Source organism: Vespa velutina, chromosome 6 (genome assembly GCF_912470025.1).
Source record: "Vespa velutina chromosome 6, iVesVel2.1, whole genome shotgun sequence".
In the NCBI taxonomy this organism is placed as follows: domain Eukaryota; kingdom Metazoa; phylum Arthropoda; class Insecta; order Hymenoptera; family Vespidae; genus Vespa; species Vespa velutina.
The window spans coordinates 2,904,693-2,931,741 of NC_062193.1; the positions used below are offsets into that span (position 1 = coordinate 2,904,693).

General features: G+C 27.8%; 6 protein-coding genes across 18 annotated transcripts; 3 read left to right on the top strand and 3 right to left on the bottom strand.

Moving 5' to 3' along the window:
- Positions 1 to 453: 453 nt before the first annotated feature.
- On the bottom strand, positions 454 to 11,903 carry LOC124950005 (eukaryotic translation initiation factor 4E transporter-like). 8 transcript variants are annotated; one of them, XM_047496032.1, is made up of 16 exons: positions 10,976 to 11,903; positions 8,569 to 8,666; positions 8,362 to 8,435; positions 7,914 to 8,193; positions 6,943 to 7,839; positions 6,498 to 6,858; positions 6,258 to 6,394; positions 6,107 to 6,190; positions 5,858 to 6,031; positions 5,549 to 5,770; positions 5,195 to 5,453; positions 4,922 to 4,993; positions 4,420 to 4,683; positions 2,895 to 3,056; positions 2,417 to 2,785; positions 454 to 1,858 (listed from the first exon to the last, which is right to left on the bottom strand). In XM_047496032.1, exons 1-16 carry the CDS (start codon positions 11,028 to 11,030, stop codon positions 1,611 to 1,613), a joined length of 3,756 nt encoding a protein of 1,251 aa, XP_047351988.1. In that variant the 5' UTR covers positions 11,031 to 11,903; the 3' UTR covers positions 454 to 1,610. The 8 variants fall into 8 exon arrangements, with proteins under 8 accessions (XP_047351988.1, XP_047351989.1, XP_047351984.1 ...); XM_047496033.1 differs by having other exon boundaries at positions 7,929 to 8,193; positions 10,976 to 11,899; XM_047496028.1 differs by lacking the exon at positions 10,976 to 11,903 and adding an exon at positions 8,964 to 9,878 and having other exon boundaries at positions 6,258 to 6,391.
- Positions 11,904 to 12,768: 865 nt separating this feature from the next.
- LOC124950021 (translation initiation factor IF-2-like) lies at positions 12,769 to 15,033 on the top strand. Its single transcript, XM_047496072.1, has 3 exons — positions 12,769 to 13,532; positions 14,113 to 14,840; positions 14,933 to 15,033. The coding sequence occupies exons 1-2, from the start codon at positions 13,073 to 13,075 to the stop codon at positions 14,826 to 14,828; spliced, it is 1,176 nt and encodes a 391-aa protein (XP_047352028.1). The 5' UTR covers positions 12,769 to 13,072; the 3' UTR covers positions 14,829 to 14,840; positions 14,933 to 15,033.
- Positions 15,034 to 15,534: 501 nt separating this feature from the next.
- On the top strand, positions 15,535 to 17,256 carry LOC124950020 (coiled-coil domain-containing protein 174). Its single transcript, XM_047496071.1, has one exon. It carries the CDS (start codon positions 15,598 to 15,600, stop codon positions 17,161 to 17,163), a length of 1,566 nt encoding a protein of 521 aa, XP_047352027.1. The 5' UTR covers positions 15,535 to 15,597; the 3' UTR covers positions 17,164 to 17,256.
- Positions 17,257 to 17,342: 86 nt separating this feature from the next.
- Positions 17,343 to 18,693, bottom strand: LOC124950024 (non-structural maintenance of chromosomes element 1 homolog). 2 transcript variants are annotated; one of them, XM_047496074.1, is made up of 6 exons: positions 18,346 to 18,693; positions 18,106 to 18,247; positions 17,855 to 18,050; positions 17,675 to 17,788; positions 17,482 to 17,602; positions 17,343 to 17,397 (listed from the first exon to the last, which is right to left on the bottom strand). In XM_047496074.1, the coding sequence occupies exons 1-6, from the start codon at positions 18,440 to 18,442 to the stop codon at positions 17,390 to 17,392; spliced, it is 678 nt and encodes a 225-aa protein (XP_047352030.1). In that variant the 5' UTR covers positions 18,443 to 18,693; the 3' UTR covers positions 17,343 to 17,389. The 2 variants fall into 2 exon arrangements, with proteins under 2 accessions (XP_047352030.1, XP_047352031.1); XM_047496075.1 differs by having other exon boundaries at positions 18,325 to 18,437.
- Positions 18,638 to 22,281, top strand: LOC124950019 (dentin sialophosphoprotein-like). 2 transcript variants are annotated; one of them, XM_047496069.1, is made up of 5 exons: positions 18,638 to 18,780; positions 19,267 to 19,683; positions 20,182 to 21,000; positions 21,100 to 21,352; positions 21,510 to 22,281. In XM_047496069.1, the coding sequence occupies exons 2-5, from the start codon at positions 19,282 to 19,284 to the stop codon at positions 21,644 to 21,646; spliced, it is 1,611 nt and encodes a 536-aa protein (XP_047352025.1). In that variant the 5' UTR covers positions 18,638 to 18,780; positions 19,267 to 19,281; the 3' UTR covers positions 21,647 to 22,281. The 2 variants fall into 2 exon arrangements, with proteins under 2 accessions (XP_047352025.1, XP_047352026.1); XM_047496070.1 differs by having other exon boundaries at positions 18,664 to 18,784.
- On the bottom strand, positions 21,038 to 27,034 carry LOC124950015 (paxillin-like). 4 transcript variants are annotated; one of them, XM_047496061.1, is made up of 7 exons: positions 26,547 to 27,034; positions 26,249 to 26,325; positions 25,770 to 25,971; positions 25,379 to 25,671; positions 25,064 to 25,289; positions 23,694 to 24,976; positions 21,038 to 23,623 (listed from the first exon to the last, which is right to left on the bottom strand). In XM_047496061.1, exons 1-7 carry the CDS (start codon positions 26,548 to 26,550, stop codon positions 23,273 to 23,275), a joined length of 2,436 nt encoding a protein of 811 aa, XP_047352017.1. In that variant the 5' UTR covers positions 26,551 to 27,034; the 3' UTR covers positions 21,038 to 23,272. The 4 variants fall into 4 exon arrangements, with proteins under 4 accessions (XP_047352017.1, XP_047352018.1, XP_047352019.1 ...); XM_047496062.1 differs by having other exon boundaries at positions 26,404 to 27,034; XM_047496063.1 differs by having other exon boundaries at positions 25,770 to 25,901; positions 26,404 to 27,033.
- Positions 27,035 to 27,049: the final 15 nt, after the last annotated feature.

Below are 27,049 nucleotides of genomic sequence, written 5' to 3' on the forward strand. Positions count from 1 at the left end.
GTATAAATAGAAATATAATCTTTCAATATTTCATTGAAAATACAGCCAATGAATACAGCTTATATAATGTGATATTTTAAACAAATATAAACTAAGAGAAAAAATACAACATATGAAGAAAGTGAGAAAGGAATCAAGTCTCTAAATGTGGCCATCTTTTTTCATATCAATTGAAATTTAATCATTAAAAAATGTTTAACCAGATAATGATAAAATAATTATAAATCAAACTTATAATTTGCAGCAGCAGTGATGATATACATATTTTTAATGTACAAAGATATCTCGTTAAACCCGTTTCTCTATGCCTGGTGAAATGTTTTCAATACATGCTTTTTTGTAAGTACATGAAAACTTTGAAACATTTTGTCACGAATTTGTTGAAAATCTTTTTCAAATTATTATTTTAAACTTCCATCTGTGAGAATGATACTGTACACACATAACTCTATAAAGTATATATTATATATATCTATTTTTATAATATATGCATGTAACTTAAAAAGCACAAAATCCTGTCTCTTCCATCCATATACTTTTTCGAATTAATAAATCTGTAACTATAGGGATAGGACATGTGCAGTGCCTAAATTTACATAGGTATTTGTATTAGAGCATAGCACTGTGATTTATAACTCATTTGATGAACCAGCATATATCTTATTTGCCTAAAAAATGTCGCAAATTTTTCATGTTATGCATTGTCATGATACATTTATATATATATATATATATAAGCATATCATATATCATATATATATTATACGTATATTATATACCGTGGCATTGCATAAAATAGAAAAATATGTATATAGCAAGAAACATAGTGAAATCTCTAATACAAGTATCGAGTTTTTGTGGTAACAACATTCATCATGTATTATTATTTATTATTTTGTACCACATCATAGGATATTTACTTATAATAATAAATAATCAGAATTTACATATATATGAATGTGTAATAAATCGTTGGCATTCACATTATAATTAGATTGTAGGAATCTAATTATAATAAATCTCTTGCATGCACATTTAGGCAAATAAACATTATTATGCTGCCATTTAATATTTGCTTATTTTAAAATAAGATCTGGATTTTTATGACTGTTATATCAGTAAGAATTTTTGTGTTTAGTGTTTCAGTCTTATAAGCAATACATCATTCTTACAGAAAAGCTGTTCACATAAATGTGTCATAAATGGCTTTTACATGATAGCTATATAAATCTTACATGATACTTTCTATTCTGTACATTTGTAATTCCTACTTAACATACAATTTGAAATTTTGAAGGATTTAACCTATGAGATACTTTGTATATTTATAAAAAGAAGGAGAAATACTGCACTCTATTTGCTGCTTGAAGATTAAAATATATAATCAATTGTGTATCTGCTTGTTTTTAAATCTTCTTTTCATGTGAGATTGCGTAACAAGAAATTTCACAATTCCAGCACCATTTCATATGAATCACTCGCGCGTTTTTGTAATATGAATAATGTTTTATATTCATGCCTTTAATATGAAAGCAAATCCAATTTGGAAGATTTGAAAGCAGGAATATACTACTTGAAAAAAAAATTTCAATGAAATGTAATGTGTTAAATCAATTATGCACCTTCGTTGAAGCATGTTGAAGTCTTTCCAATTCTTCCAATGACAAAACATTTGTTTGACCAAGCTCTGGTAGCTTACCAGCCCGAGCTTGTGCAAGAAGTTCAGGAGTAAACCATCGTGCTAACTGATTTGATGTTGGTGATAAGTCTCCACCATTACTACCCATAAATCCAAGACCTGGTGAATTTTGACGGCCAACGTTGATATTTAATTGCTGTGATCGCATCATTCGCCCATCTAAAAACACATTTTATTAATGATACACATACTACATTTCCTTATACATAGAAAATTGGTATAGAAAATAATATAAAATATACATTATACAAATATATATTATATATTAACTTATACGTAGAAAAGAGATATAAAAAATATTATAAAAAATAAAAAAAGATATTTTGTGTATCATGTACTTATAATTGTGCTTATGTTATATTTCTTATGTTGTAATAAAAAAAGATATTAAGCTAATATAATTGCCAATATTTCGTTACTTAATTAAAATCCAATGGAATTGCTGATTAAACCAATGGATTAAGAAGGAAATACAGGTATAATGGGAGTTCTAATTATTCCAATTTGAGCATCAATCTGGAACTTAATATGTGATCATAAGAATACTGATATGAAAAAATATAATAGTCATATATAATAATGGAAAAAAAACCATTTAACGTGTATAAATTTTTTTAGTTTAAACTAGTGTTCAATTCGATAACAGAATGTACACTAATATATTTGCATAAAATATCCTCTTTTATATGTGTAAAATATATTTACAAAACTGCATACCTGAACGATTGGAGTTGTAGTTTTGATTCAACATAAGTTGCACTTGTGGGTTTGCAGATCGCGTTTGTTGTGATTGCTGCTGTTGTTGTTGATGTACATTAGTCATATGTGATTGAACTTGTTGAACCTGCTTCATTTGGGGATTCATATGGTTTGATCGTTGGTTTATTATAGTATTTTGAGTAACATTATATTGAGGAACATTAGGATGTGATGATACTGTAGGAGTCATAGCATGCTTGGAACGTGCAGGATTGCCATATACATTCGTCACAGTTCTATGCTGCTGCTGTTGAAAGTCTAAATTGCCACCACTGTACTGATACTGATTGACACTGCTACCGCCACCACCTTTTACTATTGGTCGTCCTGAAATTGGAAGTATATTATATTATCCTTAACTAAATAATTATTAAACAATTTATTTTAGAAATTATACAAATATATCAATAATTTATTAAAAAATAAAAAAACATACCAGGATACTGCTTAATATTTGGATTAGACCATGTAGACTGAATGGATTGTGGTCGCAATGTATTATGTCGTGAAAGAACTCCTTGTGTGAGTAACTGGACTGCAGACTGCATTTGTTGCACTTGATTTTGGTTAGCCAGTTTTGCTAGATCATTGCTGTTGCCTATATTAAACAAATAAATGTATAATTTCATAAATTGATATATAATAAAATTTATATAGAACAATTTACATATTAAAGTATATAAATTTGAACTATCAAAAGTTACAAAAAGTTTATTACTACGTCTAATTAAAAAAATATATGTAGATACATATGATAATAATTTTTTCTTATGTAAATAAAAACGAATATCCAGTTTGCAGATTTCATGCAAATTTACAATACTGTATATATAACATGCAATTTGGATGTGTTTATATACTATTCACACATATAGATTCTTTTACATAAATATAGTAATAAACACAATGATCCCATTAAAAATATCTATTTTCATGAACGAAGTACTTTCAATATATACAAATATATAAAATCTTATTTGTGGCATTGTTTTTTTTCTGAATAAATATAAAGAAATGTATTATATTATAGTTTCTGTTTAAAAGTGTGTATATGTAGGACAAATTACTTCAGAATGTTTGTAAAGGAAAAATGAATAAGTGTAGAGGAAAACTTAAAGCGTGAGGTATATTTATAAAGCCTTTTATTATAAGAACTATTTCCACATACTTTTAGAAGAAAGATAAATTTTTATGATCTGTGTGATAGACACCAAGTTATACTTGTGATAGTTTTCATATCACGTTTTACAAAACTCAAAAGAATATATCTTCTAAATAAACATATAAAATTACATACTTTGTGTATCAAGAAAAAAATAAAAAGAAAAGTGTACTTTTTTTTTACAAAAACATTAAAGAAAGATATGGTATTACATTAGTTCAAACAATATATACTTTAAGTTTTTTTTTAAAACAAAATATGATGGAATGTATGTATGGTTTGGCAAAAGTTAGAGTTTAAACGAAAATCTTAGAAATTGATGAATCCCTAATAGACAGTTTTATACATTCTTTATCTTTTAAAGTGATTGCTTCCATTACTTTACTATTTTGATCTAGCATTGCATTGATTTCTTTTAATCTTGTATTTCTATCCGAAGACTTTATGCTATCAACGATTATTTTACCTTCTTTTAACATATTTAAATTTGAATTATCGTTTGAATCCTGGTTGTGAACTACAGAATAAAGATATTTAGTTTTCAATGCTGATTCTTCTGTACCAAGATTACTCCTATTATTCATTCCCATGGTATATGCAATAGATGAAGCATTATTAGAATGATTTTCTTGCCATTTAAAAACACAAGTTATAGGTTTGTTTATATTATCAGAAAATTGGCATAGCTGTAAAGTAGAGATGCATCGATTTTGAAGCTTATGAAAGCTACCCTGATTATTATGATAAAGAGAAGAAATAGAGAAAATTGGTTCTACTTGATGATTTAAATGATTCGCACCCTCTGGTTCCTTATCAGCAGTCATTTTGCGTAATACTGAGGTTGGCGTAAAAGCAAGTGGCGTTGGACTCATTGTTTGCTTTGCTGGAGAATTAACAGGAGTGGACGGTCTTTGCTGAATCTGTTGTTGCTGTTGTTGCTGATCCTGTCGTTTACGAAAGTTCTCACGTTGTTCTTCTAATTTCTTCTTAATTAAAGCATTTTGCATTATGGATTGAGTATGCATAACCAGTTCCCGTGGAGAAGGTACTCTATGTGGCATCACTATTAAAATCACATAAATTATCTTTTATAAAAATTCTTTTTAAAAATTTGCTATTATTTTAATAAATTTTTTACTTGCTCTTTTTCTTTTTTTTTTTTTTTTTTAATTAATATAAAAAACTATTGTATAAATTACAAATATATTGAATAGAATTTTGTCCTGTTTCTTCAAGATTAATAATGCGGTAAAATTTAATAAGTGAAAATAAATTTGTTTTATTTTATCTTTTTTTTTTACCTGAATGTTTTGCTGTTAATGTGTTGGGACTAGTTGCTACATTTGATGAAATTATTGGGGGTGGACAATAAGCTGCATTCCGATCGTATACAAATAATTTATAAGATATATAAGATATTGTATATTAGTATATGTTTATAAATATTTTTCAATTATTCAATTTGTATCTCTCTGATATTGTTGTCTTTTACTTTTGAAATTGGAATAAAAATAGATAGAAAATCATGCGAAAAAAAAAGAAGAGAACAAATAAATAACATACACAAAACTTACCATTATTCATGGGAGAAGGGATCCGTTGTTGTTGTTGTTGTTGTTGTTGTTGTTGTTGTTGTTGTTGTTGCTGCTGCTGCTGCTGCTGTTGTTGCTGCTGTTGCTGCTGCTGCTGCTGTTGATATAACATTTGATGCAAAATGTGATCTTGTGGAGTAGGTGCATTTGGATGTGGGCTTATCGCACGTGATGTAGTTCCACCATACATTTTAAGAATATTAACGAGAACTTCTCGGTGTCGATGCTGCATGGCAGGATTCTATTCAATTTAAGATTTATGCAAAAAATTGAATATTAATATCAATAAATATTAAAAATAATCTAATTAAAAAATTATATTTATTTTTCGCAAACCTGTAATTGTTGGATCAGATGCTGTTTTGTTATCTCTCCTTGCTGCAAACCTTGAATTATAGCTTGTGCTTCTGGTCTTTGCAATAATTCTTGCCCAGATGTAGCAACATTATTCATCATCATTTGCATTTCTGTTGGTACAGGACTAACACCCATCAATCGTTGACCACTCATTATCATGGAGAGCATGTCAGAATGTTGTTGTCGATGTTTTTGCTGTTGCTAATATATCACAAATTATAGATTATAAAAATCTTTGATATTTTTATGATTAAAAATCGATCAATAACAAATAAAATAAAGACAAACCTGTTGTATATGCAATACTTTCATTAAGTTTTCATGTTGCATTTGAACTTGGTGTGGATGTTGAGTAGGAGCAATGGGACCAACATGATTGAATGTTGAAGCATGAATTTGATCTGTAACTGATTGTTGTGGAACAACTGGTTGTTGTGGTGTTTTCAATTGTGAATTAAGCAACTGTAAAAAAGTTAATTTACTTATGTAGAGAGTTAATAAAAAGTTGTGAGACCTAAAATATAAAAGAAATAATACCTGCATTAACGTTACAGATTGTGGTTTTTGAGGCATAGGTCCATTTGCTGCCGGTACAGCCTGTCCACCAGTTACTTGAGCAAGCTAAATTGTAAAAATATGAAGATATATAATAAACAGATCTATTACATAAACAGTTTCATAATTTTACCAATTTTTTAAAGGCAGAAAGATCCTCTTCAGTCTTATTTACACGGGACAGTTCAGTTGTAGATGAAGGTGGAGGAACACCGCCACGCATTCGTGCTTCTAATTCTTCCAAGCTATGCACAACTTTTCCACCTACTTCTATAGATAATGCATTACATCACAAGTACATTGAAACAAATATATTATGCTATAATATCAAAACTTAACTTAAAGCAAATAATATAATTTAAAACAATCTTACCCATATCTTTGATAGAAGAACTTTTCATTAATGGTATAACTGGTGTTGTTAGATCCACTTGACCATTTTGACTATGTTGTTGCTTATTACCACGTTGCAACATTTCAAGAAGTTTCACACCAGTGGTAGATGTAGTATTATTTGTTGTTGGATTAGCAGGTGATATAGGAGCAAAGTATGTATTCGACTCAGTAACTGATGGGATTTGAATATTTGGTTCAGTAATATCATTGAGTAAATTATTTAACAATTCATCCTGTATAGAAGCTCTACGACTCTCTGTTTGTTGCTGAATAGGACTTTCTCTCTTAAACCATTGACTAAATCGAGAACATGATCCACCATTTGAACCAACTCCATTCTATAAAAAAAGATATATTTGTATTAAAAATGATTGAAAAAAAAAACTGTTTATTTATTTCATAATTTATATAATTATACTTACTGTTAATAAACCAGGAACACCAGGAAAAGTATCAGATTTTAAGAAATCGTCTAGATTGAAATCAGGATGACTATTTTCTTCATTTTTACGAACGTTGCAATTCTCAGTTATCTCGGAACTTGATTCTGTCATAATGCTATCACTAGTATCTTGACATTCCTTTTGAGAATCAGATGGTGGTTCATTTTGTTCTGATATAGGAGAATGTGGTGCAGGTACAACATTAATTGATTGATCTAGCGTTGTTGGGGTACTACGTCCTTTAGGACCAATTGTATTCTCATTCTGTTTTTCATCTTTCTCTAAGGAATTCCTTTTTCCACGTTTCTTTTGAGCAGTTGTTAACTTCTTAGTTTTAACGTTGGCACTATTACTAACTACTTTTTCTTCTGGAATATCCTCAAAACCTCTTAATTCAATAGTATCATGCTGAGATGTAGGTCCTGAGCTGAACCATTCAGGTTCATTTGCATCACGATTATCACCACAGCTTTTTCTACGATCATTACTAAATCTTCTTTCGCGTCCGCGTTCCTTATCACGATCATTTTGATGATTACGCTCGGCTCTTTCCACTCCCCTATCTCGATCGCGATCTCTTTCACGATCTCCAAAGTCACGACCAAATGATCGACGTTCGAATCGTTCATTTCTTTCGTCCCGGTCACGTAGATTATCCCGTTCGCGTTCTCTCTCTCGTATATTTTCACGATCTTTTGTTTCCCTACTTTCTCTATTGTCACGATCACGTAATGTACTACCTGCACTTGTACCTGATCTAAATGAGAAATCTGTACGTTCTGGTTCAAGTTTTTCATTTTCAGATCTGAAGTCCCATATGTCACGTGTCAAAATTCTACCACTACCAATTCGTCGAACTGTTTCCCGATGACTGACCTATAAGATTTTTAAATTTTTAATATATTCTTAATTATATAATTCCTATAAATGATAATGAAATACACACACACACGCACACATTTTACCTCTGTTTTACCAATTGGACTTTCAGAGCGTCTATTTGGAGGTTGGTTCACATTAACAAAACATCCAGAATTAAAACTTCGTCTTTGGGGACTTAAAACAATACCATCCTGTTCTTTCCGTATTCGTTCTCGAGGATCACCATTGCGACGCTTGTTATGATTTTCAGTAATTGGTTCAGAACGTATACCTTTTTCATCTTTAGGCGGTGTGTCACTACATTTTCTATTTGAATGCCAACGTTCAGGGTCCCATACACCACGTGTACTTTATCAAAAAAATTAAAATATATTCATAAACAATAAAAACATAAAAAAATTTATAAATAAATCATTAGCCCTATGTGAAAAAGAAATTTAAAAAATAAATATATATAACATTTTACCACTTTAAATAATACTAATAATATATATATATATATTATTTTAAGCGTACTTATTATAAGAGGTATCCAGGAAATCAGGTCTACGTTTAGATAAAGGTAAACCCTTTATCACCATCAATTTTTCCTAAAAACATAACAATGTTTATAATATATAATATGTATCTTCTCATTGAATAATATATCTAATAAAAATATATATTTAAATTTATTATAGACTAAAAAAATATCTAAGATCTTCATAAATGGTTGATATGTACCCGAGAATATTGAAATTGAGGTCTTGAACGTCCAATTTCCATAATGGAAGTATCAGTTACCTCTCCGGCCACAGACATTGATATAATTGCATCATCTCCTATAAAACAATATATCAAAAGAGAATCATTAATTACGAATTATATATATATAATTATCCACATTTTACATGTCGAGATCTAAATGTACAATATCTCTTTTTTTTTCTAATGTCTATTTTAAACTTTTATATTAAATATTACGTTATTATTATTATTATTATAGAAAAAAATAAAAAGATATTATACAAAAGGATAAATTATAGAAGTATAGTGTTTTTTTAAATACATATACATATAGAATCCATGCAGAAATGAATAAATAAAATACAATATAAATGTATTTTAAGTATACTTACGAAAAGTTACTCGTTTTAACGGATTTACTGATTTATTTTTACGAAACCATCGACAAGCTCTGGTTTGTACTACCAAAGTCGCATCTAAGAATGGAGATCCTGTAGGTCCGACCAGCGGACGTTTGCGAGTTCGTCGGTACCAGTTAGAACCGACTAAAGTATGAGCATCTTCTAGCCTCATCTTTTATTTGATATAACTTAAAACTTAATTACACTTGTACAAACTAGTCCTATATAATTATTCTATAATTCTAATATACTTTAAATCATAGAGTTCGCTACAAACTGCGATTGTACCGTTCCCGTAACTTCTTCAGTTTTTCCTATAACCGTTCCGACATGTAAGCAAAATATTTACTAATAAAGGACAAAAAGGACTAAGACGAGAGTATAGAAATATATCTCGAATATTCACTGTTAAAATTGAATTTTTAGAAATAAACGTAGCTTCAATAGTCGATATTACGCGGCTTTCGCGCGTACTTACGACGTTTCTGAATATATATGAATGATAAAAAATATAAAAAAAAAAAAAAAAGAAATAAGATAAACAGATTTCTAGTACGATAATAGAGAAGAATTTGAAATTTAACCACGATAGAAGATGCGTTACTTCGGATGATACGATACAAACTGGCCGATCGGTGGAAGTTTTTAGACAAAGCTTTTGACTTTCGAATTCTCATCCAATCATATATTCGTACGATGTTATTATTAATCTAGTGTACGACTGACTACGGTTTATTTGAATTAAATACTTTTAACTGATTTTTACATACGACATTTTCTCTACAATAGTTATATATACGATCGATATGTATAAAAATAAATAAAATATATCTACACAAACAAAGCAATACTATATATGTTCAAATTCTATTGAGTAATATAAATTCAATCTTAAATTTCGTTCGTATATAATACATGTGTTATGCATTATACATACTTTTACATTTAAATATTCATATTATCGTCACATTAATCAGATCTAAAAAATATTTTTTGTCTTATAAATTTTTAAATGCTTAAACTTTGAATCGTCATAGTTTTAATAAAAAGTTTTATAACATTATGAATGTCACATGTTATTTTATTATTTTTTATTAAAATAAAAAGAATATATTTTGAGCGAGGACTTTTGTATATTATGAGACATTGAAAATTATGTAAGCTCTTCAATGAATTTAAAAAAAAAATTACTACATAATATATGATTACATATTAATTATTATCATTATTCAATTAAAAAAATTAAGAATTATAAATAAGATTGTAAAAATTACTCGATTAAAAATTTTTTAAATATTAACTTCTTATTATAAAAGAATAAAAAAATTAGATTATTTGGCTATTTTCTATTGTTTCCTACATATACTGAAATTTACTCATACTCATAATCATTTACTCATAATATAATCATTTCTTTATTTTATTACTGAAATGATTACATAAAAAATTTTATTCATTTGTTCTTTTCAATGTCAAAGGGTTATTGTTATAGAAAAGCAAATAATATTTTTATATCATTTACTTTCCTTTCATATTTGAGTGAAAACATTTATGAGAAAAAGAAAAAGAGAGAATATCATTTTGTTTGATCTTGTTTATTTTTATAATTTAAAGAATATAGTTCTGAGTCTATTTATCCGGTAACTAAGTTAATTTTTATGAAGATTTTTGTAGACATTGATCTAATTCATTAGAAATGATCATATATGTTAATATACCTTTCATGCAAACATAGAAGACACAAGATATAAAGGAAATGCTAATAATAAAGGAAATGATAATAAAACAATCTTTAAATTGAAATGCAAAGACACATAGAATCGAAAAGAAAATAATTGGAGACAGAAAGAAATATCTACGACATCATATCAATAACAATACCAAAATCTCTAATCATTTATATATTTGAAATATTATTAGCAATAATAAATATATCATAAAAAATATGTAATTTATGTGCAGTTTAGAGTCTTTAAATTGCAAATGTTAAAGTTTTTAAATACCTGTTGTTTTTTGATTTAGCAGCTGTTTGTCACTTGTCACAGATTCCAAAGACATTCTTCTTTCGTCCACAAGAAAAGTTTATAGCATACACTACGTTTTTTCTTTTTTCTTTTTTTTTTTTCTTTTTTTTTCTTTTTTTTTTTTTTTTTTTTTTTTTTTTTTTTTTTTTTTTTTTTCTTTTTTTTTTTTTAATATCGTTCTAGTCCTTTATACGATCTATCTATGTTTCACACAACATATATATGTATACGCAATTGTGTAGAATTTACACTTAGTTATATTCTAAGTACTGTTTAATATCACAGACCGATTTTCTCTTTATATACGCCACAGTTCCTTCCTTAAATGATAAAGGAAGAAAATTTCTTTTCTTTTTTTTTCTTTTGTCTTTTTTGTCCTATTTAATGATCAATCGCTGTTTTATCGAAACACAATCCTTCTCACCATTCACTCCTCGAAAAGGGACATGAAGTAAAAGTGTTTATATATGAGCGAAAACGGGCTTTATCGTAATAATGCAAACGATAAATTGGGTAAACCTAATAGCGTAATATTTGGTACATGCGTTTTTAACGATCATCTCATTGCCTCGGCAAATCAGCTTCAAATGATTATTATTATTTTCTTGATTTAATACACAAAATGTACACATACAACACACTAATCCACTGCTATGCAAAAATAGAAAATGGCGCACGATCCCCACTTCCGTCGTTGTTTCTCACTGCCTCCTTGATCAACAAGGGGCACCTTTCTTCCCATGGACTAACCAGTAATAAGATGGAATATAATAAAGTGTACGATACTAAGGGGGTTGATTCTCAAAGTTAACTGCGCATGATCGATTCTATCCGAACCTATTGAGCTGACAAAAAATGAATGATTTTAGAATTGGTCCAATAATTTACAAGTATATCTCTTCGTGAGAATAATTCCGTTTAATTTGATATAATAATTGTATGTATATATTGTTTTCACAATTCAATATATGATGCGCGCGTGTGTGTGTATACATATATATATGTGTACATATATATATATATATATATATATATATATATATATATATATATGGACACAAACGATATTATTATCATACATGAAAATTCATAAAAAGAATCAACAATGAATTCGAGCGACCTCTGACATGAAATTTAATGCCTTCTTATTATTTCCTCTATGCATAAAGCTTTATATCATTCGCAATATTTTTTTTCATACATCGACATGAATCTTATCGTAATTCGACTTTTACTATAAAGCTTTATCATATATCAATATGAATAATCATAATGAAACATTTATTTAATATCGACAGATTAAATGATCTATTTCAATCTCTATTCTAATCATAAAAATAGTAACTCATGTCTGTAATGATAGACGTATCAAAAAATGGCGCCAACTTCACAAAATTTAAATCTAAAATCTAAACGCAATTAAGAAAAAACATCTGTCTAATCGTATCTATAAATTTAATATTCAAAATCAATTCGAGATGTATTCGTATTATTAACATTCGTTATTTAAAAAAATAATTAAGATTATATTTTTTAATAGAATTTTTAAGAAGATCGATCTACAGAGTAATAAATGAAGTTACGTAAAAAAAGACGTGAAAAAAGATATTTCGAAAGATTCTAAATATATAATTTTCGAGATAGGAAATTAATGCGATGTTATAGATACTTATAAACGATACCTTTACGATTGTCATTTTCTAATTATCAATCCGAAAATCAATTCTTGTTGCGTACGAGTCTTTCGTTTAAAAAAGACGGCGCTGATGTACCGATTTCAGGATCTGCTATTAACTTGGTCGCGCATGTAAGTTGTGAACACCGGTAAAAGCGGCACGTTGAGGGCCGTTATTAACCGGATCGTTGATGAAACATATACATATATACAAACGGTAACAAAATTTCCAACAATTATTTGATAAAAGATCGTCGATTCGACCTAGAAAAAGGAAAAAAAAATTTATCCTTCTATCTTTCTATCTCTCTCTTTATATATATATATACATATATATATACACGCGCATACATATATATATAAATAAATAAAAAAATAAAAAAAAAAGAAAGGAAGAATAAATGGCACCACGTAGAAATGCGAAGCAAGCCGATGTTGAGCCCGTGGAAAAAGTCGCGGAAATCGGCGACGTATCGCCTCCAAAACGTACAAAAGTGATCAAGTCTTTGTCCGTAAATTTTGAACAATTAAAGGATACGAGATCTATGAGATCTACGAAAATACGTAACGTGGAAGAAACCGGAGAAATAATAGAACCGGAATCTGAACCTGTTAAAAAATCGAGAGCGAGAAATAAGGTAGTGCCTGCTAAGTCAACGAAAGTTACTTCATCTCAGGAACAAATAACGAAATCCAAACGTATCGTTAAGAAAGGAAAAGCTATAGAAGATATATCATCGTCTAATGGTCCAAATGATCCAATTATTGAAACGGATGATTCGATATCTCAGAAAATACCCGCGAAAAAGACTCGTGGAAAAACAGTTACGGAAAAGGCGGGAACAACGGACAACATCGAAGGTAGGATATTTACGAGAGTTTATTTTCGCTCTCTCTCTCTCTCACACACAACACTTACACGTACATATATACTGCATCCAATTTTAACCAATTAAATTAATTTATATTTATATTTTCATTTATCTTATTTATTATCTCGTTGTTTTTTTGATACTGTCAGCATTTTTATCTTATATATATTTATCTTTTACTAAATAATCTCCGAACTTATAAAAAATATAGAGAAAATATATTAAATGAATAAATGACAAGATGAAATAACATTCAAAAGAAATGATATTATGGATTTTTATAATTATATTTGCTTTTATAGAAACTTACTAAATAATATCAAATTATTTTTCATTTTTTCTGTTTTCTTTTTTGTTCCTACTTTAGTTCTTCTTTTTCAATAACTTTATCGTATTTTTTTTGTTATATTAATATACTTATCATGTATATTAAATAAGCTTTTACTCAATAAATGATGTTCCCAGTTTCTTAGATTATTGTATAAGAGAAAAGATCCTTAATATTAATGTTTTTTCGTATGAATATATATATATATATATATATATAAATGAATTCATGTTTCTTACAGCCAAAGCAAAACCAAAAACAAGAGCCAAAAAAACTGAAACATCTAAAGATACAGATACTGAGATAGTATCCACAAAAGAAAAAAAAAAGAATGTGGCTGAAAAAGTATCTAAGGAAACCAAAACGAAGGTAAAACCATTAAAGAAAGTTGTAGAAAAAAAAGATGAAACTGTAGTTGTAGAAGTAAAGAAAAAAACTAGTGCTAAAGCTAAAACAACAGAAAATAATATTTCTAAAGTAGAAAAATCTGCTGTAAATGAAGAAAAAAAACCCAAATCACAAGTTACTAGAAAAATGCGAAATCAAGCAGATAATGTTCCAGATGCAACAGAAAATAATGTTGAAGAGACCAATGATTCTAAGCCAGTTAAGGGAAGACAAAGAAAAATAAATAAAGATAATGCAAGTACAATAGATACTTCCAAGAAAGGACGTGGTAAAAAGGAAATAATAACAGCCGCTGTGAAAAATCTAGAGGAAAAAGAATTAGAAACTGCTGAGTTATCTTCGTCAGAAGAAGAGAAGGAATCAGAATCAATTGAAGTATTATCAAAAACTAATAATGTTCAGAAATCAGTAAGTAATACTGATGAGTTACCAAATGTTGAAAATGAAGATTTAACAAAATTAGATGCTTTGCGTTTAAATAAAAATAATAAAAATAAAATAGAAGATTCTATATCAGATGAGAAAGATAATGCCTCAACAAGTGAATAGTAAATGTTAATGGTAAATGAATTTGATATATATTTCTCTATGTATTTATAAATAATTTATCAATAATTTGATAAATAATTTATAAATAATTTATAAAATTTCAGGTGTAAAGGTACGGAGAGGAAGAAAACTATTATCACAAAAAAGAAGGAAGAAAAACAGTACCTTACATTCTTAAAGAAGTTATATTTTTTAAAAACTAAATGAAAAATACTATTGGACTTGATTCATATAATCCTTTCTAGTCCTAACGTTTTATTCACAAGATTCTTATTTATCACATTAATGGAATAATTCCTAAGTTTATTTTTTTTTTTTTTTTAATAGTATTGTGTAAGTTATGTCTTAAATAAAATAGAGATGTTAATGCTTAAGGAAATAAGTAATTGAAAGTAAAAAATTTCGAATATTTACTTTTATATTATACTGTGTATATGTGTAGTATTTTTTTATATATTTATATCAGAAAATCTGTAAACAAATGAGAGCTAAATTCTTTAGGCACATGGTGCTGAATGATACTCGATATAAATAATCAATTGTTGCTCCTCCAACGCCATCAAGTGACGAAATATGCGAACTTACTATAGCAGTCTCTTTATAAAAGACATTCAACTTTACGAAGACTTAACCTAAAACTGAACAAGGAATTTATTACATATTATTGTTTATATAATTCAAAAGAAAATAAAGACATCTATATAAATTATATTAATAATGATATGAGAAATCACGTTTCAACTGAGAATAATTGAAAAGATATTAAAAGATGAACGTAGCAAAAAAAATAAATGTCAATTTTTCATCTTTAGTGGGTTTAAAAGCAGAACTTTTACGAAAACAAACAGAAGTAAAAGAAGCTAAGGCACATATCGAAACTACTCAAACTACAAAACTTAAACGTAAGATAAAGCAAGTAAAAAATGATCATAAAAATTCTGCTAAAGAATTAACCGATGTAGAAGATATAAATGCTCACAAAAAGTCTAAGCTTGTTTTAGAAGCTAAAGCTAGATTATATACAAAGTTGAAAAAGTCTAAGAATAGTAATGAAAATTTTCTAGTTGACTTTACTAATAAATCGGATGAATCTGAAGAAGAAATCCTGAAAGAGGACGATTATGATGACAGATTTGTGGATCCTGATGATAGCTGGGTTGAGTATGAAGATTGTTTTGGCCGTACTAGAAAATGTTTAGCTAAAGATCTACCACTAATGCGTGAAAAAGATGAATTATTGAAACAAGAAATTACAAAGAAACACATGCAACAAAATGTATTTAATACCGAAGAGACACAGATAAAAGAACCTGAAATAGATATTATGAGAAGAAAATGGGAGGAACAAACGCAAAAGCTTGCAGAAAAAGCAGATATACATTATCAAGATATTTTATTTGATGAAGCTCGTGCGCATGGTGTCGGATATTATGCTTTTTCACAAGACGAAGAAGAAAGAGCCAAACAACAAGAAAATTTAACTAACTTAAGAAGGGATACTGAACAAAAACAAAAGCATATAAAAGAACTAAAAGATTTGAAAGAGAAAATGGAACAAAATAGATTAAAAGCAGCAAGAATTAGACAAAGAATTAGAGCAGGTTTACCTGCTGAACCTGAAGAAAACTTACAAGATGATTCTACTAATACTACTAATATTTCCAATGATATAAATACTGTAAACAATATTTCTTCGGTACAAGAAAATAAAATATCTAGAGATGATCTGCATAATCAGGACAATAACGTGGATAAAAAGAAAACAAAAGAACAAAAAATAAAAGTATTAGAAGAAGTCCTAGAAAATCAAAGAATTTGGCGAGAAATGTCTCAAGAGGAATGGGTACATAAATGTAGAAAAGAAAGAAATTTAGAATTTGCACCTGTTTACAATGATAAAATCTTAAACTCAAATTTCGTAAAAATTACACAGACTAATAATACTATAGTATCTGATCAAGCCTCAAATCAAACTAATTCTTTGATGTTTTCTAATATATCATCTACCAATAAAAATACCTCAGTGAATAACTCAAGTAATTCTATAAATGTGTCAAAGCAAATATGTCCTGATATTAATGATCAACAAAATGATTCATTGACAGAACAACAGTTGCTTGACACAAATGCAAGTGTTCCATTAATTACATATCCACATATATATTATAGAGGAAATGATACTTCAGTAAAAACTTCAAAATATAATAGTAATCCCAAGGATAATCAGCCTAGCCAAAGTATTAATAATGTATTAAATAAAACTATAAATGAGGAAAAAATAGCAGCTGGTCTTAGATACCTTAGAGAAAAATATGAACAAAGTCAAAACCATTGATTTAATATTTGCATTATTTAGAACACTGTACATATTAAAATTATGTAAGTGTATTTTTGTTATATTACATAATAGGAAAATAATAAGTAATTTGTAATTTTAATAATAAAATATTTTTTTTATCATACTTATCTCATAATATATGTTAATTTTGTGTATTTACTTGATAATATATTTTCTTATTTACTTTTTTTTGTTAAAATTTATTCATAATCACTGTTCTTCCTTATTCACCTAAAGTAAAATTAATCCCAAAAACATATTAAAAATTAAAAAGTTATACATTTTTGTATAAATATAACTCCAATAAATATATACCTATAACATCTACTTCTATATGATTTTTACAAGTAGCACATTGTAGAGGATGCATAACTTCTGCATATCTCTTTAAGCAAATAATATGCATCATAGCTTCACAATGAATACATCTTTGACCCTGTAAAAATAAGCAATATTTATTTGTGCAAATATATACAAAATTGTATAAGAAATGTTTTGTATATCTTACGAAAAAGATAACTTCCTTGCATAAATTGCAGATGTGGAGAGAATTGTCATAAGTTTCCTTAAAGTAAGGCATTAATTCAGCTATACTACGTACTCCAATATAATATTGACCATTCTAAAAGACATAACTTTATTTGTAAATATAGTTTGGAATGTAGTTTATAAATAATTAAATGATTACTTTTAATGTGAGCCACTTTTTATCAACGATATAATCCAAAAACTCTGTTGCATCAATTTTTAACAATTTTGTATCTAGAGATGAACATAAATTAAGACATATTGTACTAGATACACAGCCATTAGTTGATGTAATTATCTCAGAAAATATTTTCCTTAATAGTTCCAATTGAGCTCTAGAGAACTGTACCTGAAAACTGTAAAAAAAAAAATAAGTAAATAATAATTCTCATTGTTAAAATCTCATCTTACCTACTTATATCTTGGAGAATTGTACTTGTAACTGCCCAATATGTATCACCTGTTATTTCACAGATTACAGTTTTTATCATCATATTTAATGGTTGTAATTTTGAATTAATTTCATAAATTATATTTTTCACTTCTTCATTACCTGAAATATATAAAATTATGTAGTATATATTTATTATCATAGAATAAAATTATACTTTTTTATAATAATTATATTACTTTGACAAATGTATTATTTACCAAATAATGTAATGATTAATTCTTTACTATCTTCATCTTGTAAGATACCTTCTTGCATGATAGCTTGCAAAAATATTTTATGAGATTCAGAATACATTTTAAGAAAGTTTTAATATATAAATTATAAGAAATTATTCAGATATCATCAATACCACGTGCAATAGTTTATAAATTATTGCTACGTAGAAATATTCTCCGCACATTTTTTAATAACAAATAAACTATTATAAAACATAAAAGTATCCAATAAAAAAAGTAAGAGTTTTAACCGCAACGTATTGCACACTACTTATATATATATAGTATATATATAACGAAATGGCGGGACAACAAGCGAGGTCGCCATAGTGAAATAAATAGAAGAAGAAAAGGCGGGATAAAGGAATATATTTGCAGACGTTGTGCCGTGAATACGTAAATCGCTTGTGATTTTAAGTATGTATGTTATGTGAAATTATATAAAAAACAATAATAACCACTAATTAAAAATAATTATTTTTAATTGTTAAGTTTTAATATATGAAAATTGATTATCGATCGGCATGTTAGGTTAAGAATATTTTCCAAAACGCAATTTATCGTTTTTCTATTCAGTGAATATTTTACAATTTTTTACTTTAATAACATATATATATTTTCTTAAATTATACACTTTTAAGTGCAACTAATCTATATGTGTATATATTATTAATGGATAATTCCTTATGATTTAAAAACTGTCCATCATCAAATTATTATTTATGTTTTTACTTCATATTTTAAAATGTTGTTTGTATTGTTCTATATTGATGGTGCTTGATTCTGTGTTATAAAAATATATGATTCGCTTATCTATAAAATAATGAAAAAATACTCGCAAAGAAGAATATGTATTAAATCAAATCTCACCACATATAATATAATCAAAGTTTTTAATTTCAGATTGCATAATTAACTATGGTTGAATCAGATCAAAGTAATGAGAGTAGAGAGGCAGGTGATGAAATGTCACCTTCAGAAATATCTAATGAGACAATAAAAACAACGGGTAAAAGACAACGTCTGGTATCTTCAGAAGAAGAAAAATTACTTACCAAGAAGCCTTGTAATTCTACAGATAAAGATTTACCAGCGTCAAATGGATCAACATCAAACAATACCAATGATGATACAAAAGAAGAAGTAGAACAAAATACAAATTCAACAAACAATCAGAAAAGTGTATCTTCACCAACAAATGAACTTCATACAGATTCGACTAAAGGAGAACAAGAAAATGAAGGAAGCGGTTCACCACACACAACTAATAGTACAAATGAAGTAGATGACGACTTCTGCAATGCGTCTACAGATTCTCTTGTAAGAAATAAATATAAAATTACATTTTATTGAGTTTGTTTAATAAAATATAGTAGTATGCACTTGTGTAATTTAAGAATGCAATATTATTTATCTTTTTTTTAATACGAAGTAAATAAGAATAATTGTGCAATATATTTATATCAGGGATTTCTAAACTTTTCTGGTTGCGGAATTTTCAAAAAATTTTCTGAAGGTCGCAGAATTTTCAAAAAATTTTCTGAATGTCACGGAATTTTCAAAAAATTTTCTGAAGATCGCAGAATTTCTATCTTTTTTTTTTTAATAACAGATCCCTCTTCCCCGCTGGTCGGACTGATACTGATTTGTCCTCATTTGGTACAGAAAATGAAAATGTAACGAACGCGATATTGTCGAATCATGCATATTTCCTAAAACATGAATAATATAAAATTTAACTGTCGCAATAATTCAACTACCAGATAGTTGTGTGGAGCTATTTTTTCTTCATTATTTCTTTTTTTTCATGTATTTTAGGATTTTGCTGAAAAAATTGACAAATCTATTGAAGATGAAAATACTGAAGTTTCACTGAAATTTAAAGAAGATAGCGGAAATGAATCATCTAAAGAAAACATTAATTTAAATGTTACAATGTCATCTACCAAAGAAACAGAGGTAGTAGATGGATTGGAACTTTCTGTAGAATGCGCAAGTGATAAGGAAGAATCTAGTTCTGAAAGCGAAAAAGATGACAATCATAAACCAAAAACAAAAACAATTATTGTAAAAGCAAAGCCAAATGAATCTGAACTTGATGTTAGTTCATCTGAAGTAGAAGAATTGAATGAACAAAATTTGAAGAATACTTTACATACAAAGAAAAATCTTAAACAAGGAAAACAAAAAAGTCTTAAAACATCTTCAAACGTAAAGAAGTCTTCTGAAGGTTCAGAAGATAGTTCAGACAATAACATTCAAGATGAAGAATATAAACCACAAAATAAGAAAAAAACTAAGAAGAGTTTAAGTAAGAAAAACACGAAAACCTTATCTGATTCCAAAAGAGGTGGTCGCGGTGTACGAAAAGGTCAAGGTGCAAAAAAAAGCCAAGATAAAAATTTGATTAATGACAATGAAGATGAGGATAATAATGATGATGACGATAAAGGCAATAACATTGAAAAGAATGATAATAAAGATATTAGTGATAAAGTAATCAAATCAGTTAATAAAAATAAAGATGAACAAGAGCATAATTCATCAGCTAAAGAAACATCCGGTAGTGAAAGTGAAAGTGATAATGATGATCCAGATCAAACAAAAGATGGTAAACAGAAGAAACGTAGTTCTAATGTTAGTACAATTAAATAAATTAATGAAATGTTTAATATAGCTGCAACTATTATACGTTTATTGCATAATACAATGTTCTAATATAATATGTTATTTTAGAGACCTGAAGATGATAAGAGGATACAATCATTAAAAAAATATATAAGAACAGCTGGTATAGCTGTGAAATCATATCAAGAAATATGGAGTGGATGCAAATCTAATGCTGCGAGAGTACGACGATTAAAATCATTGCTTGAAAAACATGGAGTTCATGGAAGACCAACTTTAGAGAAGTGTAAAAAAGTGAAAGAACGCAATGAAAGATTAAAAGAAGTATCTGAATTGGATAAGAGTAATATTATATCAGAAGGTTATTTCACTTTCTTGCAATTTCTTTAAATTTAAGCCTATTATTATTATTATTATTATTACTATTTAAATTACATACATTTTGTAAAAAATGATAATTTAACACATACACACAAAGATAGAGATTTTTTTATATTACATTTTCTTTTCTTTTACAGGGCGCATTACACGTTCTCGTAAAGGTATAAATACTAACAAGAACTCCTTAGTCTTACCAGAAACTCCGTCACGATATCGTGAAGCTCGCAGCACGTATAAAAGAATTCAAACTGTCATTGACAGTGACTCTGAGTAATGTATATGTAATATTTATTTATATAAATTGTTTGTATGAGTGTGCGTGTAATTGTATCTTATATCTATTTATAAATATAATTCTACATTAATGAGAAGTAATAATCGTATTACAAAAAAAAAATGTATTTTTGGCATTTTTGTAATAAGATAAAAAGTATTTTTATGAAATTTATTTGATACGTAAAAATAGAAATCTTTTCAATGAATATTTATATTTTATGTTTTGGAAGTTATATGATATTCTGTAGCAGCGTTTCCCAAAATTCTCGTAGAATACTCTTGCTAGTTCACGTGAATATCTTAGTAGCAGCCATTATATCTTACAATACAATAGTTCCAGTATATCAGATTTTTAAAAATTGTATATTATAAACATTTGGACCACATATATTAAACATTAGAATTATTGAAACATTAGAATTACTGAAATATTAGAAATATTGGGTTGTACGGCAAAAGATTGAGAAACACTGCTTTACAGTTATATCCGTGTATTTATCGTAATGAAAAATATCTGTGTTACGATTATACTTTAATTTCAATCTATGTGATATTCTGTAGCAGCATTTCCCAAAATTCTCGTAGAATACTCTTGCCAGTTCACGAGAATACCGAAGTAACAGCCGTATTTTACAACACAATAGTTCCAATATATCAGATTTTTAAAAATTGTAAATTATAAACATTTGGACCGCATCATTAAACATTAGATTTACTGAAACATTAGAATTAAATATTAGATCGCACGGCAAAAGGTTGAGAAACACTGCTTTATAAATTATATTGTGTGTTTATCTTAATGAAAAATATCAGTGTTTCAATCATACTTTTATCTCAATCTATATAATATTCTGTAGCAGCGTTTCTCAAAATTACTGTAAAATGCTCTCACGAGATACCAAAGTCACAGCTGTATCTTAAAACACAATTGTTCCAGTATATCAGATTTTTTTAAATTGTATATTATAAACACTTGGACCGCGTATATTAAACATTAGAATTATTTAACCATTAGAAACATTGGATCGCACGTCAGAAGCTTGAGAAACACTGCTCTACAGATTATATCGTATGTTTATCGTAATGAAAAATATCAGTTTTACGATTATACTTTAATTTCTAGTATATTAACCATATTTTTAATCCTTAAAAAGTCTAAGATATAATTAAATAGTCTAGATAAAATTAAATCACTATACTTTCAAAAGTGATATTTTGATTTTTTATTATGTTTTTAGCCATTTATCTAACCAAGAAATAGAATGTTAAAAAAGTCGAAATATAAAACAAATTTTTAATTATTTTTATAGTTTAGAATAATTGTATTCGATGAAAATAAATGTCAAAAATATTTATATATAAACTAAAGGATTAAATAAAAATGCATACTTTTGTATGCATTAATTATGAATTTTATATAAATGCATTATTAATGAATCCTGTTATTTATGATATATATAGTTGTAAACATTATTATATTATTAAAAATGTACTTATATTAGTATGGCATAATGGTAAATAAAACTGTTTTGCTGTAGTAAAATATTATCAAATATAAGAAATACAAATTTGATTGTATTTTGATAATATTGAATTATATCAAATTATATGTAATATTTTTCAATTAGTTAGAAAACTTGGAAATGCAATCCTTACTACAAAATAGTTTATCCTCTTTGACTGCCATTCTACTATTTAGTAAGTATTTTTTACACATATAACAGCAAAAACACATTTCAATTGCATGAAAATTTAAATTTTTTATAGCAACACCTTGTTGATCAGCTGCAATCACTGCATTACATGCATTGCAAGTTTTTGCATATGTATTCTGATAACAAGGAAGACACAAAGGGTGATCATTTTCAGATATATACTGTTGGCCAGCTAATGGAATGTCACAATCCCAGCAGCAAAAGTGTTTTACATGATAATTATGGCCTTCAGCAACGGTATATTCTCGTACGAAAATTAACTGTAAAGGAAAACGCATCAAATTATAATATACATCAAATCATATAACAATTCTTGTATAATTTACTTACCTCATCACAAGCGAAGCATCTTGGAATCCCTAACAGAGCTGCAAAATCTCTACCACAATACAATTGATTCTTATAATAGAAATATACAAGATCAACGAGTAATTCATTGCATACAGAACAAACAAAACATCCTGGATGCCATAATATATTCTTAGCTTTATCCACAGTTACAACTACATCACCAATATTAATGTCTTTTCGACATTTCTCGCAATTTTGTGGTTTTGAAGATTCAATAGTTAAACCTTTCACAGCTCCATTAACAGAATCCATATCTAGTTGGTTTTCTGTGGACTGGTTCATTTTGCAGTTTGCCTCGAATGGGAATACTTGATTTTGTAAATTCTCAGAATAAGAAATAGCCGATTGTACATTTTTGATGCCACTTAATTTGCCCTTTATACAATTTGTATTATCAATATCAGATGGCAATGTAGACGATACAGATTTCTTAGGCACTTCTTTATGATCAATATTATATTTATCTTGTGCATTTATAGATGACATTGGTTTGTTTTCAAGTGAATTTGCATTACTTATAATATTATGTGTTTGTGCTGAGTGTGAAATAGTATCAGATGGTTTATTTCTTGTATGTATAGAACTTGCTTTATCATGAATAAAAGTTGGTGCAATATTACTAGCACAAGTAGATTGAACCATTTCTGAAACAGGCTTTGATACAAGTTTTTCTGCTGTTATGGGTTTAACTCCATGTTGAGGATCATTTTTTGTCACATCTACTACGTTACTTTTAGGCGTAGATCCACTTGGTGAAAGATTTTTTTGAGAGTCCATAATGACTGCTTTGTCCACTCCTTTATTATGTGGGAAATTTCGTGCATGATTAACTTGTGAATTATCTTGCATACCGTACTTGCTATTGAGTTTATCGCGTATAAACATTAATTCCTTTTTATCTAAAGTACTACTAACAATGTCATGTACATTGATTGCACTAGGTGGAAGTAATGCATTTGCTAAAATATTATCTGCAACTTCGAGGAGATTCATTTCTGGTTGTTTATCAGATGTCTCTGTATTGGATGGTTCTATCTGAAGATCAACATTGCTTTTATGAGGCACAGTATTCTGCTCTATATGTTTAAATTTATCATGATTTGTTGTTGGCAAAGCACATGGATTGATTTCTGTGTACTTGCAATGAAGAGGTTCACAAAATTCATGCTGACAAATTACAGGTAATTCTGAATTTGCATCGTAAGCAGTTACAGAAGAATTCACTAATTTATGAAATGAGGCTGGCTTTGAACATTTATTATCTGTAAAAGTATGGTAAATTCATGATAAGGTATGAAACAATATTCATATTTGTATAATTTATAAAAATAATGTAATATTTTTATTACCTAAAACATTTCTTTCATTATCCTTTGTTTCCATGTTAACATTTGGATCTGGTCTATTTTCAAAAGGAACTTTTAAATATGGAATATTTTTTGTAAAGCTGCTTGGTGTTCGAAGTTGTGGTATAGTCACAGATACCTGTGATTTTTGTTGTGAATTGAAACGTTGCATATCCGTAGCATTAATTGGTGTCATTAATGACCGATCAAACGGACGTGCACCTAACATCTTTTATATATATTAAAAAGAAAGGGATATATAAATATAGTAGAAATATTACATATATATACAAAGTTATAGAAAAAAAAGTAACATACCTTCATTACTTTGCCCTGTCCTGCATATTTTTTCAAAATTTCAACATAATTTTCCAACTCTTTTTTCTCTACTTCACTTAGTTTATCACACGCTTTATGATCAATATCGTGTAACGGCAATTGTTTTTGTAGTAATTGTTTTCTTAATATTGCACCAGTTGATCCAGAAATAGGTAATTTTTCTACTGGTAAAGCATTCATATAATCTACAGCAAGTTCCTTAGTTGTATCTGGTGGTATCCAGTCAAATACAGTTTCACTATTAGTTTGCTTTTTATTGGATATAACCAATACTGAAATATATAATTGTGATTTAATATAAGATATTTTTGTATGCAGCTTCATTTATGATATTCATAATAAAAAAAATACATGATGATAAAGTATTTACACATAGGTTTTCTTTTTGATTTTCCAGATGGACCAAATAATAAATCGAACTGAGGAAAATCATCATTGACAACATCATGATCATCTCTGCTACATTTACAAATTTTACAAGTTTTTCGCCAAAAATGTAAATCTAAACCAGGACACAAAGCGTTACATATCATGCATGGTGCTCCTGCTCCGGCTTCATGCGCTAAACGGGGCTAATTAAGAGAAAAGAAAAAGAACAAAAAAAAAATATAAAATCAACTAAAAAAATAAAATAAAATAGATATTAAAATATTTTGCTAATGTAATTAATAAGAAAAATAAGTTATATTTATATATAACTTGGAAAAACAATTGCATACCTACATTACATGTATAAAATAAATTGATAAAGCCAGTAAATGAATTTGTTATAGCAAAAATGAAATATTTATTTATGTACTATGAAATTTGTCTATATAAAATATTATATGTGAAAGATGTAAATACAACCTTTCTTTTTCGATTTTCCAATTCCATAAGCCACTGAGGACGATCACCTGTTTGTTCCATGTCTTTTGGCTTAAAAACTAAAAAATTCTTAATTAATAATTATGATCACTTCGTGGCAATAAAAAAAAAAATAATGAAGATAATAAATAACATACATGCTGTTAATATATCTTAGTCTCAAACACTTTTTTATGATAATTATAAAATTTTATGCAGTAACTTCTACACCAAAGATAAAAACTTTTGACAGCGATCTTGTATGACGCATAGATAACTATATATATATTTAGTAATATACTCATTGCAAGATTTTGCGCATGGAACTCTGCGCGTCCTCACAAATATACTCCATATTGCCATATATCTAGTTTGTGTCGTATTTATTTTGTTGCATAAATTTGGATAAATCAACTATATTAATTTATATAAAATATATTAAGACTGTTCACTACTCTTGCTTTTTTAATGGTTTACACGAATAATGAGAACAGGCATAATTCTTGACCGATTTTAATGAACAAGGTCTCATTTTAAAGACGAAGGTCTAACACTGCTGTTCCGGTGGAGTTTCGAAAGTTTCATTTTTTTTTTTAAAAATCATGTTAAAAAATGGTATTTTTTCGAGAATAGTTTATACACAAATAAAAAGCTTTTTCTAAAATTCGGTAAAGGTGTCCTAAATTGAACCTTCGTCTTCAAACGAGACCTTGTTCATCCAAATTAGTCAAGAACTACACCTATTCTCACAAATGGCGAAAATGTCGTTTTTGCGAAGAATAAGTTTTGTACTGTGGCGCCCCT

Excerpts from the sequence above, each read along its gene's own strand:
- LOC124950019 (XM_047496069.1), top strand. The coding sequence starts at position 19,282 with ATGGTTGAATCAGATCAAAGTAATGAGAGTAGAGAGGCAGGTGATGAA. Across the intron at positions 19,684-20,181 it reads ATGCGTCTACAGATTCTCTT|GATTTTGCTGAAAAAATTGA; the intron begins GTAAGAAATAAA and ends CATGTATTTTAG. Across the intron at positions 21,353-21,509 it reads GAGTAATATTATATCAGAAG|GGCGCATTACACGTTCTCGT; the intron begins GTTATTTCACTT and ends TTTCTTTTACAG.
- LOC124950005 (XM_047496027.1), bottom strand. The coding sequence starts at position 9,144 with ATGAGGCTAGAAGATGCTCATACTTTAGTCGGTTCTAACTGGTACCGA. Across the intron at positions 6,395-6,497 it reads TTCTTCTATCAAAGATATGG|AAGTAGGTGGAAAAGTTGTG; the intron begins GTAAGATTGTTT and ends CATTATCTATAG. Across the intron at positions 5,454-5,548 it reads ATCTGATCCAACAATTACAG|AATCCTGCCATGCAGCATCG; the intron begins GTTTGCGAAAAA and ends TAAATTGAATAG.
- LOC124950015 (XM_047496061.1), bottom strand. Across the intron at positions 25,290-25,378 it reads GACAGGGCAAAGTAATGAAG|ATGTTAGGTGCACGTCCGTT; the intron begins GTATGTTACTTT and ends TATATATAAAAG. Across the intron at positions 23,624-23,693 it reads GATGCTTCGCTTGTGATGAG|TTAATTTTCGTACGAGAATA; the intron begins GTAAGTAAATTA and ends TTTCCTTTACAG.
- LOC124950024 (XM_047496074.1), bottom strand. The coding sequence starts at position 18,442 with ATGTATTCTGAATCTCATAAAATATTTTTGCAAGCTATCATGCAAGAA. Across the intron at positions 17,789-17,854 it reads AAAAGTGGCTCACATTAAAA|AATGGTCAATATTATATTGG; the intron begins GTAATCATTTAA and ends TATGTCTTTTAG. Across the intron at positions 17,603-17,674 it reads GCAAGGAAGTTATCTTTTTC|GGTCAAAGATGTATTCATTG; the intron begins GTAAGATATACA and ends TTATTTTTACAG.
- LOC124950021 (XM_047496072.1), top strand. The coding sequence starts at position 13,073 with ATGGCACCACGTAGAAATGCGAAGCAAGCCGATGTTGAGCCCGTGGAA. Across the intron at positions 13,533-14,112 it reads AACAACGGACAACATCGAAG|CCAAAGCAAAACCAAAAACA; the intron begins GTAGGATATTTA and ends TGTTTCTTACAG.
- LOC124950020 (XM_047496071.1), top strand. The coding sequence starts at position 15,598 with ATGAACGTAGCAAAAAAAATAAATGTCAATTTTTCATCTTTAGTGGGT.